The sequence below is a fragment of the Erpetoichthys calabaricus genome, chromosome 12, assembly GCF_900747795.2.
Source record: "Erpetoichthys calabaricus chromosome 12, fErpCal1.3, whole genome shotgun sequence".
Taxonomy (NCBI): Eukaryota; Metazoa; Chordata; class Cladistia; order Polypteriformes; family Polypteridae; genus Erpetoichthys; species Erpetoichthys calabaricus.
In genome coordinates, this window is record NC_041405.2 from 132618862 (window position 1) to 132632959 (window position 14098).

General features: G+C 41.5%; 2 protein-coding genes across 2 annotated transcripts in view; one reads left to right on the top strand and one right to left on the bottom strand.

The window, feature by feature from the left end:
- The window catches only part of armc6 (armadillo repeat containing 6), a 494113-nt gene that overhangs the window by 241241 nt on the left and 238774 nt on the right, over nucleotides 1-14098 (top strand). The gene's annotated exons all lie outside the window — the stretch shown is intronic.
- The window catches only part of yjefn3 (YjeF N-terminal domain containing 3), a 58932-nt gene that overhangs the window by 8201 nt on the left and 36633 nt on the right, over nucleotides 1-14098 (bottom strand). The window contains exons 2-3 of the mRNA XM_028816243.2: nucleotides 11887-11995; nucleotides 11166-11276 (exon numbers count right to left, since the gene is read on the bottom strand). Of these exons, the coding sequence (XP_028672076.1) occupies nucleotides 11166-11276; nucleotides 11887-11995 (220 nt within the window). The remainder of the gene's footprint in view (nucleotides 1-11165; nucleotides 11277-11886; nucleotides 11996-14098) is intronic.

The window sequence follows — 14098 nt, forward strand, 5'->3', positions numbered from 1 at the left end:
TAGAACTGCTAGGCAAGCATTTTAAGACAAGACAGGTTAGGGACAGCTACGAAATGGGCAGTCAGACTGAGGACCATTGTATACTATTTCTGTGTGTCAAGCTCAGCATGAAACTGTATCTTCTTTGCCTTGTTTGGAATGGCATGATTCACCTAAGTGGGGGCCTGCACATGAAGAAAGAGTATAAAGCCTTAGAACATTGCCCAGCACACCTTTGAAGCCAACGGACGGATGGGTGACACCGTCATCTGATCTGGCAAATCGTTCCAACGCAGTGATGAAAATGGCAGACTCTACACATTAGGCCCCCGCTCCCGAATTGGGTTCTTGTAATGGCTTCCTTTGTCTGTTATGCAGCGTAAACCATCATTAAAGAAAGCTAAGTTATTTCTCCTATGTGATTTCTTACCGCAGTATCACTAAGGGAGGGGTATCGCCTTTTTATATTATATCTATATAGTTTTGGGTTATGTAACATGCCGCAATTACAAAAGAACTCATTCCAACAAGGGAGCTAGTGCCTGCTGCTGGATACAGTTGCATAAACAGAAGATGAATATTTCAGTCTTCTTGAATGTATTTCTACAGTAGTATTCTTTATTTTACAATTTTTAGAAATTTATTTGATTGTGTTATTGAAAAAAATTGAGTTTGCTTTAAGTTGTCAATTACTGTACTAATTATTTGCCTGCTATCTGGTATCCTCAATGGCCACCAGTGTTTATTTCCATGGTTAGGTCCGCTTCCAGTGTTGCTGTGGCCTCCGAGGTTGGGACCCATGGATAATCGAATCGATGGGATAAAAGGATGGCTGTGATAGCAACTCCTTATCCAATCTGTGAACACCAAATCTCTGAAGAGTTCACAGTTTATCATTGTAGTTTTTTTTCGTGTGAACTTTACATTTTGACCCTCTTGTTTTCTTGGCCATGATTATTATCTCTTATATTGGGTTTTGGTTTTGTTTCACTTTATTTGTTTATTTATTTATTTTTTTTGCTCATATCTCTCGATTATTGCTCAAAGGTTTATCTGCCACTTCACCGACAGAACATTATCATTGCAATTAATGCTGCAACAGTATAACCCGTTTTCTCTATGGACACATGCTGGAGGTCAGCCACTGAGGTTCACAGTCTGAGTATTCATAATTGGTGAGTATTCTTTAATAGTTAGGCTTTGAATTAAATGTAACACACGTTAAGTTGGGCTGCCTAACCTCTGTGGATTTTTTTTGAAACATACGCTAAGGAATGGTGCTTAGCCTTTGACGAGGCATATGAAATATTATTTATGTAACACACACTAAGAAAGCTCCTTAGCCCCTGAATTATAATTAATTTAATGCACATTCCAGATAAACAGCACTTAACCTGTGAGGTTAAGTATGAAAAAGCACCTATTACTCATCGTTGTATTGCTTTCTAGGGCTATTTACAATAACCTAAAGCTTTTTGAAAAATAGTAAATCAAGCTAACTCAGATTTCACAATAACTTATTGATAATTCATCTCATAAAGACAAAATTGGTCTTTTAGACTAAAAGTAATATTTTGGAGTCTGATTAATGCTTCACTCTCCTATTCCACCATTGATTAGGAGACGAGAAGCTGGGTGAGTTAAGTTTAGCATCTGTCTAAACTGAAGACCAAAAAAAAGTGGCTACACTTGCTATTATTGTAAATGATAAATCACTAAGAAAAGTCCAACACCCTGAACGATAACGCACAACAACAGAGTCATCCACCCACATGATTAACGACTTCAGTTGCCCACAAATCCCTTGGTATCCCTAATCTCGGACGTCAATGAGCCTCTGGTGCCAGCTTCTAAAGCAAGTGTGCTGATGACATCAAACGTCTGGGACATGCAACCCAACAAGCAAGAATTGTGTTGTGGCAACGGGACCACAAAATGGTGGCGCTAGTGATGAGCAAAAGGATTCACATGAATTTCAATTCACGGTGAAACCTGAGGTTTCGCTTTATAAAATAATTTGCAAAACAAATTATTTTTTCGCTTCTGGAGAAATTTGTGCCATTGGCACAATATAAAATATGTTTATATGCATTAATTCCAAATGTGTCTGCCTGTCATTAAGTAAAGATTTCCAATGGGAATAAAAAATCAGTTGACTCATTTTCTGTCATGGGTTAATATTTTTTTGATGGCAGCATGATCCTCACTTTGTCAATTATGAAGGCAATCATAGTGACTGTGATCTGAAAAATGTGGACAGGAAACGTGCAGCTCCACGGCAGTTGAAGCGCATATATCATCAACCTCTTCTGCAGGAATCAAGATGAATGGACGGTTATTAGGTAATGGTGGCAGGTGGACAGCAGGCCCCCGTGTGGTGAAATTTTACTGTGGAGAAAACCCAGTAATGTACACAATGGTTGGTTTAGTGTGTCTGCATGAGGAAAACATACAGAATTTAAAAAGAAAACACATTGCACTCCTACAGGGTGATGTGATTGAGGAGCATAAACGGAACTGATTTTAGTGGTGTGCAAAAGATTAATTACATGTGTTACGTAACTTCAGGAAAAAGTGAACAACACTTTAGGGCACAATATTCCTTGTTTTCCACCACTAAAAACCTTTAAAACTTAAACAATTTTTATGCAAATGCAGAATCATCTCTGAAACCAATTTTAGTGCCAGTTCCGCAAAACAAAACATGAGTCAGAACTTGCCTGTTCACTCATCACTATGTTTAATAAAGAAACAATATCTGTAGTAATTACTAAGTTCATTAATAATCATATGGGGTTCTCTGATGCCCAAACCCTTACAAAAATTTAAATAACCCTGAAACAAATCTTCATACAGAGTAGAAAAAAAGATATTTTCATCTGAATCATACAAAAGAGGATTAGATGGGATTAGCCAGGGACTTCTAATTTTTGAATAAGATGGTCTGATTGGGGTATCACTAGGGGACACTAATTTGATGTATGTAGGCAGATACCCAGAAAAGCACCCTTCACGCATCTGGGAAAAATGTTACAACAGGACAGAAAAGGCTCAGGCTTAGCACAAGAGGGGCCCTCATAAAGTGCATGCTTGGATGCATTAGTGTGCACACTGGTGAGTATGAGGGTCTGCAGTTCCTCCCACTCTATTAATAAGCAAACTTAGCTCTCTTGCCCATTAAGGTGCTAATATGGATGCTCAGGGTGCTTCTGGCAACAAAAGAATGTTGGCAAGGCAACAAATCTTTTTTTTTTTTTTTTATATTTTATTAATTTTTATTGTAATCATTCCAGACAAATAGATCAATTTATAACCAAACAAATTGAAGACAAATCAACCCCCACCCCTGAGATGGAGAGCTTAGCCAAAGGAGAATTGCTTAGGGCTTTTTAATAAGGCAACAATAAGCAAAAGAAAGGGAGAAATAAATATATAGGTAAATAAGAGATGGAGAAGGGAATTAAATGCGGTAATAGTTATTTCTCTTATTCTAAAATAATATTGATTAGATCCTGCCAGGTTTTGAAAAAATTCTGTACAGATCCTCTAACTGAGAATTTAATTTTTTCAAATTTCAAATAATATAAAACATCGGTTTCCCACTCACTTATCAGAGGAGAGTTAGGATTCTTCCAATTTAACAGAATAAGTCTGCGTGCCAAAAGTGTAGTGAATGCAATCACCATTTGATTGTCCTTCTCCACTTCAAGTCCGTCTGGAAGAACACTGAACACAGCTGTTAATGGGTTAGGAGGGATTGTGACCCCAAGGCTGTCTGAAAGGCACTTAAAAATTTTGGTCCAAAATGATGTTAATTTGGTGCAGGCCCAGAACATGTGACCCAGTGAGGCAGGAGCTTGGTTGCAGCGTTCACAGGTTGGATCTTGCCCTGGAAACATTTTGGACAGTTTTAAGCGAGACCGATGAGCTTGATACATAATTTTGAGTTGAATAATTCTATGCTTTGCGCATATGGAGCTTGAGTGAATTCTCTGCTTTGCTACCTTCTACTCCTTTTCTGATATATTGGTTAAGAGATTTTCTTCCCAATGTCCTCTTGGATCTTTGAAAGGTAGGGACTCTAATAGGATTTTATATAATGCAGAAATGGTGTTTAATTCCTCGAAATTGAGCAGTATTTTTTCCAGCATTGTGGAGGGTGCAAGGTGGGGGAAATCGGGCAATTTCTGTTTAACAAAATTTCTAATTTGAAGATAGTGAAAGAAATGTGTAGCTGGGAAGTTGAATTTTGAACGTAATTGTTCAAAAGATCTAAATATGTTGTCTACATAAAGATCTCTGAGCATTTTAATCCCAAAATTTTTCCAGGTATTAAAAACTGGATATGTTGAAAGAGGTGGTTCTCTTGCAGAGGTGGCACCGATAAAAAATTTTCCATCTTAAAATGCTTTCTAATTTGGTTCCATATTCTAAGTGAGTAAAGCACAATTGGGTTATTAGTATATTTGCGATAACTTGCATTTATTGAAGAGCAGAACAGGGAGTATAAAGAAGTACTACAGGATTTTACTTCTATTGCGGACCAAGCCTGTGTATGTTCATTTTTTTATGTCCAGGTTTTTATGGCTTGTATGTTTGCTGCCCAGTAATAAAACTGAAAATTAGGTAAAGCCATGCCACCTTCTGCCTGAGGTCTTTGTAGGGTCGCTCTTCGGATACGTGGGTGTTTTGAGTTCCAAATGAATGAGGTTATTATTGAATCTAATTGCTTAAAAAATGATTTATTGATATATATTGGAATGTTTTGAAATAGGGCGGCATGGTGGCACAGTGGGTAGCGCTGCTGCCTCGCAGTTGGGAGACCTGGGAACCCGGGTTCGCTTCCCGGGCCCTCCCTGCGTGGAGTTTGCATGTTCTCCCCGTGTCTGCGTGGGTTTCCTCCGGGCACTCCGGTTTCCTCCCACAGTCCAAAGACATGCTAGTTAGGTGGATTGGCGATTCTAAATTGGCCCTAGTGTATGCTTGGTGTTTGTGTGTGTCCTGCGGTGGGTTGGCACCCTGCCCGGGATTGGTTCCTGCCTTGTGCCCTGTGTTGGCTGGGATTGGCTCCAGAAGACCCCCGTGACCCTGTGTTCGGATTCAGCGGGTTGGAAAATGGATGGATGGATGTTTTGAAATAAGAAAAGAAGTTTAGGAAGGATATTCATCTTAACAACGTTAATTCTTCCGGCTAGAGTGAGATGAAGGGTTGACCATCTATCCAGGTTTTGCTTAATTTTTTCCATAAAGACGGCAAAATTTTGTTTCTAAAGAGCTTTATGTTTACTTGTGATATTTACCCCTAGGTATTTAAACTGATCTGCTATGGTAAAAGGTAGGGTGTTCAATCTAATATTATATGCTTGTGAATTCACTGGAAAGAGTATACTTTTATTCAGATTCATTTTAAGACCAGATATCTTTTGAAATTCTGTTAGTGCTGTTAAAACAGCAGGGACAGTGTTTTCTGGGTCTGATATATATAAAACCATATCATCTGCATATAGAGAAATTTTCTGTTCCAGTCCTTCTCTGACAATCCCCTTTATCTGATAAGAATTTCGGCAGTGAACTGCCAGTGGTTCAATGGTGATTGCAAACAGCAGTGGCGACAAGGCAACAAATCTTGGGTTCCTTACCCACTACATTGCCATCACAATTCAGTAGTGAAGGAGAACCTATGGTCACCAGAAGCACTGCAGGCTTTGACCATATGGAAACGTGTCTCTGAAATGCTCCAAGACTGTTTTTGAAGTACACCCCAGACTGGTCTCAGGTCTGTTAGACAGCAGAGAGTACAAATGGCTGAACACTCCAGGTTGGGAGAAGAGAGAGCTTGGCCAGCTGCCCATTTGTATGGGTTCAGCATCAGCCAACACCTGTAGAAAATGGGTCCTTATGTGCACTGGTAGCATTCACTGTGGGTTTACTTTTGTGTTAAAGGAGTGAGAGCAGGCCGGACCAAGCTGGCTGTGGGACAAAAGAGCTGTCCACCAGTATGATTAATGACTTCAGTTGCCCACTAATCCCAGTGCTCAAAACTATTAACAGCTGTTGGCTGAGAATGTAAATCTTGGGGCCTGACCAACTCACAGCAGGCCGAATCACAGCAGAAGAACGGCCAAGGAGATCGCTCAGTGAAGACGGGCAAACATGGTAACTGAAAACACTTGCTGGAGGAGACCACTACACCCAAGCAAACCTTCCCCCCACCCCCCACCAGCATCCCTTCTTATGTCATTAACTTCCAGGCTAGCTTGCATGATGGCTCCTCAGAACTAAATGACTTGGGCTCCTCGCTAAAATCTGCTTCCTTCCTTTTCATACTCACCTGCCATTTCAAGGTGAGCACCATATTTTGTATTAATTTGTATTTATAAATTTATTCCCAATTGAGGCCTTTCTTAGAGTGTCCACCAAATAAATGATCTCACTGAGCAATCAGAGATCTCTCCTCCTCAAGCACCTAAAAAAGAAGACGATGGCCTAAAACGAAATAACTATGAAATGAACACCATCCCGTGGCTGAACTGCATTTTCTGTGCAATGCCTCAGTAGCACCAAGGGATGAAATCTGAGAGAAATTTTCACCCCTCTATAGCCCCCCAGTTCCATTTCTCTGGACAAGAGTCCTAACTATTTCAGCGGGATTGATTTCTATTCAACACCTCAATGCTGAGACCACCCACTTCTGGAAGCTGATTTGTGAAAACAGTTTGGTAAATGTTGGTGAAAAAATAAGAAAAGAAACGGACTGTGGAGTAAGCTGACACATTGTGCCTAAGAAAAGCATTCACCTCCCTGGATGTTTTCACTTTTTATTGTTGTGAGAAGTCAAGCAAATTGACACCTTTTATTGGCTAACTAAAAAGATTACAATATGCAAACTGAGTTGCCTCGAAAGCTTGTTGTAATCTGTTCAGTTAGCCAATAAAAGGTGTCAATTTGCTTGACTTCTCATTACATCCATAATGGCTAACATGGTACAACACCCTAGTATTAGACATTTTTATTGCTATCTATCTATCTATCTATCTATCTATCTATCTATCTATCTATCTATCTATCTATCTATCTATCTATCTATCTATCTATCTATCTATCTATCTATCTATAAGACATTGGATCACAGTGGACTTCATTTGGCTTTTTTGACGTTGAATAGAAGATTAAATTAAACTAGATCTCTGCAAAGTGGTCTAAATTAAATACAAATATATAACTCAAAATAATTGGCTGCATAGGTAGTCCCCTCCTTCAAATCAGCATTTAGTTGACACATCTTGTGCAGCCCTAAGTCTGTGTGCACAGGTGTCTATCAGTTTTGCACATCTGGACCATACCATTTTCCCCGTTCTTTTTTGTAAAGCTGCTGAATCACAATGACACACCTCAGTCATCACTCATGCAGCTGATTGGTTTTGGAAGTCACAGAAATAGTTCAATGGAGGTCATCTCTCTGGGGTTTCATTTCATTGCAGCACCTGAATGTGGAAGATCCAACTTGTCCTAAGTCAGTATGGGGGTCTAACCTGCACAATGAAGACAAAAGAGCACTCGAAACAACTCAATGAAAAGGGGATTGAAAAACACAAGACAGGGGAAGGAGACCAGAAAATATCCAAGTCACTGAATATCCCTTGGATTGCAGATAAATCAGTCGCGAGGAAATGGAAAGAGTGTGGTACAGCTCTAAATCTGCCCAAAGCAGGCCATCACAAAGAAGATGACCAGTGAGGGAGGCCACCAAGAGACCTATGAGAACTCTGAAGGAGTTGCAAACTCCAGTGAAACAGATTGGATAGAATGTGCAGACATCAATTGTGCCCTGGGTGGTTAACCAGTTTCAGCTTTATGGTGGAGTGGCAATGAGAAAAGCGCACAGGGCATCTCAGCTGGACTTTGCCAGAAGGCATATGGGATACTCTGAAGTCAACTGGAAGAAAGTTCTTTGGTCTGATGAGACCAAAATTGAGCTGGTTAGTCATCACACTAAATGCCATGTTTGATCACCATACATTATCAAAAATATAGCACCCCTGCTGTGAAGCGTGTTGATGGCAGCATCATGTTGTGGGCATGCTTTTCTGCAGCCGACCCTGGAGGGCTTGTAGGGGTAAAATGAATGCAGTAGAATACAAGGAAAGACTGCAGGAAACCTGACGAGAAGATTTGTTTTCCAGCAAGACAACAAACTCAAGTGTAAAGCCAAATAAAGCCAAAGCTACACAGGAATGGATTCAAAACAACAATATGACTGTCCTGAAGTGGCGGAGTCAGAGTCCAAATCTCGATGCAGCTGAGAATTTGTGGCTGGACTTGAGAAATACTCTTCACTCGTATTCAACATACAAGCTGACAGAGCTCAAGCAGTGTTAAAAAGAAGAAATGAGAAAATGGTAGGGTCCAGATGCAAAGCTGACTTAGGCCTGTCATGGCTGTCCAAGATCCATCTACTAAATACAAACTTTGAGGGTCTGAATACTTATGCATCTCACTATTTTGTGTTTTATATTCATGACTAATTTAGACCACATTGCAGAGATTTGCTTTCACCTTGACATTAAAGAGTCAGTTTCTATTGATCAATGTCTGAAAGTCAAATTATATCCACTGTGACTCAATATTGTACAACAATAAAATGTCCTACAGGAAGCAACCTCCAGAAAGAACTAGGGGTTTTGTTGACACAGCATTTTTATTGTCTAACCAATGTGCAGAAGCAATTAAAAAGTCAAATGAAATGTTAAGGTATATCATAAAATACTGTTTAATGTAAATCAAGAAATGTTATTCTCAGGTTATAAACTGCTCAAAACAATTAAAGGAACACTTTGAAAACACATAAGATCTCAATGGGAAAAAAAATCCTGCTGGATATCTCTACTGATATGGACTGGGTAATGTGTTAGGAATGAAAGGATGCCACATCGTTTGATGGAAATGAAAATGATCAACCTACAGAGGGCTGAATTCAAAGACACCTTGAAAATCAAAGTGAAAAAATGATGCGGCAGGCTAGTCCATTTTGATTAAATTTCATTGCAGCAAATCCAAATCGTACTCAGTAGTTTGTATGGCCTTCACATGCTTGTATGTATGCCTGACAACGACAACATCCTCCTAATGAGACGACGGATGGTGTCCTGGGGGATCTCCTCCCACATCTGGACCAGGGCATCACTGAGCTCCTGAACAGTCTGAGGTGCAACCTGGCGGTGTCGGATGGACCGAAATATAATGTCCCAGAGGTGTTCTATTGGATTTAGGTCAGGCGAGTGAGCGTAGGGGACCAGTCAATGTTATCAATTCCTTCATCCTTCAGGATCTGCCTGCATACTCTCACCACATGTGGCCGGGCATTGTCATGCACCAGAACGAACCCAGGACCCACTGCACCAGCATAGAGTCTGACAATGGGTCCAAGAATTTCATCCCGATACCTAATGGCAGTCAAGGTGCCGTTGTCTAGCCTGTAGAGGTCTGTGCGTCGCTCCATGGATATGCCTCCCCAGACCATTACTGACCCACCACCAAACCGGTCATGCTGAACAATGTTACAGGCAGCATAATGTTCTCCATGGCTTCTCTAGACTCTTTCATGTCTGTCACATGTGCTCAGGGTGAACATGATCTCATCTGTGAAAAACACAGGGTGCCAGTGGTGGACCTGCCAATTCTGGTATTCTATGGCAAATGCCAATCGAGCTCCACAGTGTCGGGCAGTGAGCACAGGGCCCACTACAGGACGTCGGGCCCTCAGGCCACCCTCATGAAGTCTGTTTCTGATTGTTTGGCCAGAGACATTCACACCAGTGATCAGTATATGATGCACCAGTCAGGCCACATCTGGTGTACTGTGTACAGTTCTGGTCACCACACTACAAGAAAGACAAGGCAGCACTTGAAACTGAGCTGAGGAGAGTAGTCATGTGTATACCCCAGGACTTAAGGATGTGTCCTAAAGTGACAAACTCAGAGAATTAAACCTGGTTAGTCCCTAGCAGAGGACACTCTGTGGGGACCTCATCCAGGTCTTCAAAATTCTCAGAGGCATTGATAAAGATGATCCAGCAGAATTCTTTAACATACTCAAGGACACCAGTGGGCATTAAGGGAAAGAGCATTTAGGACTGCAGCTAGAAAACACTTCTTTAGACAAGGAGTTGTAGGACTCTGGAACTAACTATCGAGACATGAAGTTGAAGCTGAAGCGTTAACAACCTATAAGAAGTGTCTGGATGAGATATTTGGAAAACTTAACTATTAGCTAAATGAACGAGCTTGAATGGTCTCCTGTCGTTTGTCAGATTTCTTATGTTCTTAATATAACTTGGAAACTTCCAAAGGGGTGATCACTTTTTATAGTCTCTGTAAACGCATCCAGAGATTATAGAACATAGGTGGGCTTTGACTGAGTGGCCACAATGTTTTTGAGTTTATTACTGTGGTTAAACAGGATACCTTAGCTTGTTTATTATGGTGTTTAACTGGGAGGTCACTGCACCTAGTGGGTTAAACCTGTGGTTGGCTTTGTTACCACAGTAATATAACGATTAATCCTGGAGTTTCTTTAGAAGGTTGAAGCGCTTTAAGGGTTAATTTAGGGTTATTACTAAGATTTAGTATGGGGGCTTAAATCTTAAAATTAGGGTACAGATAATATAGGAAGCGTCTTTCACTGGTCATCCACTGGTAAGCTCCAGCATGTTTACGATGGGCAGATGGACTTTCACTAGGAGGCCACAGCTCATTTGGAGTTAAAAGTCATCGGCACACTTATGGCTAACATCAGACTTGTAGTCACAGACCATGGCATGTTTTGGGTTAAAAGCTGACTTTCACTGGGGAGCTGCAGCATATTTCTAGGTTGATGCTGGAGTTAAACTGGGTGTCCTGAGACTTCGGCTTGCATTTGCTCTCTCCAGATTTGTCCAGACTGCTGCCTTCTGAATTACGGGAAACTGCTCCCGTGGGAGACAGCATGTGCACGAGATGCTCATCCCCAGTAACCAAACAGAATGGAATGTGAAAAAGAGAGCGTCTGCCTGGCTGATAGTCACAATGGTGGACATCTCCCTGATTGGCCTTCTCTATTGTGTAAGGCAGCTCCGCCAATGTTTTTGCATTCGCCAGTCGCTCTCACTGGCAGCAGACCAAATCAGAGAGGTTCAAGCAATACTCACAAACAAGCGGAGATGTCTGGCACAGACGAGTCCCACTGAGCCATTCTGCTCTGGTCCGCAGATCACCAGCACCGTCGGCTGCTTCTTGGTGAAAGAGCTCAGAGGGAAGGCCTGCAGAGAAGTGCAAGAAGCAGAAGCAAATGAAAGAGCAGGTACACACTAGAGTCATCAAAACTTCTCGGTCTACCTGACTGCAAGTCACTACAGCTTTTTACTTTTGAACTGCATGCCCACCCCAGCCCCCCTCTTCCTCTTATACAGTCAGACAGGAGACCTTGGTTGGAGTTTGCACTGCTGCACTTGGTGACTGCCTGCAGGAGATGTCAGAATGGCATTGATGATGACAGGGCTATTAACTAAAAATATGAACACGGGCCTGAAGCAAAGCCGCAGAGCTCCTGCTGGGCAGCAATAAGCGCCAGTTCAGCGTGTCCCCTTCATGGCTCTTAGCGCTGGTGTAGGGGCTTGCAAGGAGAGGACACATGGCACCCTCTAGTGGATTGTGCTGGATGAGCAGCAGCCCTTCTTGGGGAAAATGAATTTGCTCTCCCAAACATGGCCTGATTCGAGGTAAGTCTGTGGACTGGAGTGGCACCTGAAACCCTGAGTGGGACACAGAGGGAGTGAGACCTGCAGCAAAAGACGTAAGGGGCTTTGTCTGGAGTTATCACCTGGTGTGCCACAGGTGGAGGAGTGAAGCTGCTCTCGCTAGTGCACTTACCCGGGTGACAGCCACTGCACAGGCATGACCCCACATCTCAATCAGCTGCTGCTGCCCAAAGCGGTAATCCTCAAGAAGTTCCTTCTCAATAGCCATGGCCTCAGCCTTGCTGCAAAGAGAGAAATAAACATAAGCTACTCCAACTCTGGAAGGGCTTCACACCTCCAATTGATTTAAAAAGTAAGCTTGACCAACTGTGGCAAAAAACATCTCGGGGAGAAAACTCAAAACTCAAGTCAGCAAGCTTTGTATCCTGATGGAGCAAACTATTAGGGACACCTGTACACCTGCTTCTCCATGCAGTTCTCTAAGCAGCCAACTATGTGGCAGCAGTGTAGTGCCCACAGTCATGCAGGATACAGGTCAGGAGCTTCAGCTAATGTTGACATCAAGCACCAAAATCGGGAAAAAAATGTGACTTTGATTGTGGCACGATTGATGGTACCAGACAGGCTCGTTGGCCTATTTCTAAAACTGCTGATCTGCTGGGATTCTCAGGCACCTCAGTGTTTACTCAGAATAGTGTGAGTCCATTGAACAGCAGATGGAAACAGCTTGTTGATGAGAGGTTACACGAGAATGGCCAGAGTGGGTCAAACTGACAGAAAGGCTACAGTAACTCAGATGACCGCTCTGTACAAGTGAGATGAGCAAAAAATATCTCGGAATGCATAACATTTGAACCTCGAAGGGCTACAACAGCAGAAGACCACGTTGGGTTCCACCCTTGTCAGCAAAGAATAACAAATTTGTGGAAATTGTGTGATGCAAGCATGTCAGTATGAATTAAAATCTCATAAGAATGTTTCCACCATCCTGTGGAATCCATGTCATGAAGAGCTCAGGCTGTTTTGAGAAGAGTCCTGCCCAGTATTAGTACCATGATCTTAATAATCTGCTCAGTGACTACCGTGTATACTCACGTATAAGTCGGGTCTTGAAATCAGAAAAATCGATGATAAAATCAGACCCCGACTTATACGCCCGTTCACTTAAATTTTTTTTTTTACATCTTCTTGCCTCCTCCAATCTTGCACCAGTTTCTCAGACACATTGAATTTTGTTGCAGCAGCACAGTTACCAATTTCTTTTGCTACTTCAATGACGTTTAATTTAAAACCAGCTTCATATTTTCTTCTGATTGAATGCTCCATTGTAGATAAGGGATGCTCTCACGATAAAGGTGTATGAGTGTGTGTGATACAAAAAACACAAATCAGAGCTAACGTTGCTTCAGAACAGTTTGGGTATTACCGTAAGGTCACGTAGGCACAATACATAGAAAAAAAATATGCGTTAGTAATCATAATTTTTCCACATTCCACATTCGACTTATACGACCAACATTATAAAATACCAGAAATAATACTGAAAAATCAAGTCTTGACTTATCCGCGAGAATATATGGTATATAAATCAGGGGTCCCCAACTCTGGTCCTGGAGGGCCCCAGTGGCTGCAGGTTTTCATTCTAACCCTTTTCTTAATTATTGACCATATTTGCTCCTAATTAACTTCTTTTGAATTAATTTTAAATGACTTGCTCTTGAAGACTCGGACCCCTTCTTTCATTTTCCTTAATTAGCAGACAAACAATAAAATGAGAAACAAAATGAACCAAAACATGACCAACATTCTCGATCATACAATATCTGAAAATAAAGAAAGATGAAGGTCTCATGAATGCTGATCTGGTCAGGTCCCCAAAACATTTTACCAGTACTCTTAGACAAAAGAAAATTTCAGAAATGTATGATATTGCACAATGAGAGCAGCAACAAGCCATGGAATTAAAGAACAAGTTTAATTAACAATAAGAATCAGCGCCTAATTAAGCAACTAGTTGGAGTGAAATTGGTTGGAGTTTGAGGCCCTGACTTAGATGGTCTTCTGTTGGCTCACTTACTTCACTTCTCATTTCTGTTTGGGTGCCATTTAAGGAAATAAATGAAGCAATTCAGAGGAATGATGAAAATGTTCAGGGGACTAGGTCACTAATTAAGAAAATGGTTAGAATGAAAACCTGCAGCCACTGGGGCCCTCCAGGACCAGAGCTGGGGATCCCTGATATAAATTAAATAAAAGCCAAGACCAGAGTCCTGCAGTGATACCATCTCTGTCGCCATCTTGTGGTCACAACCTTCTGGTGCAGCTGAACTCTGACATTTTGTGAAGAAACTGTGACAATGCCCAGCTTATTCTTTCTTCAAACA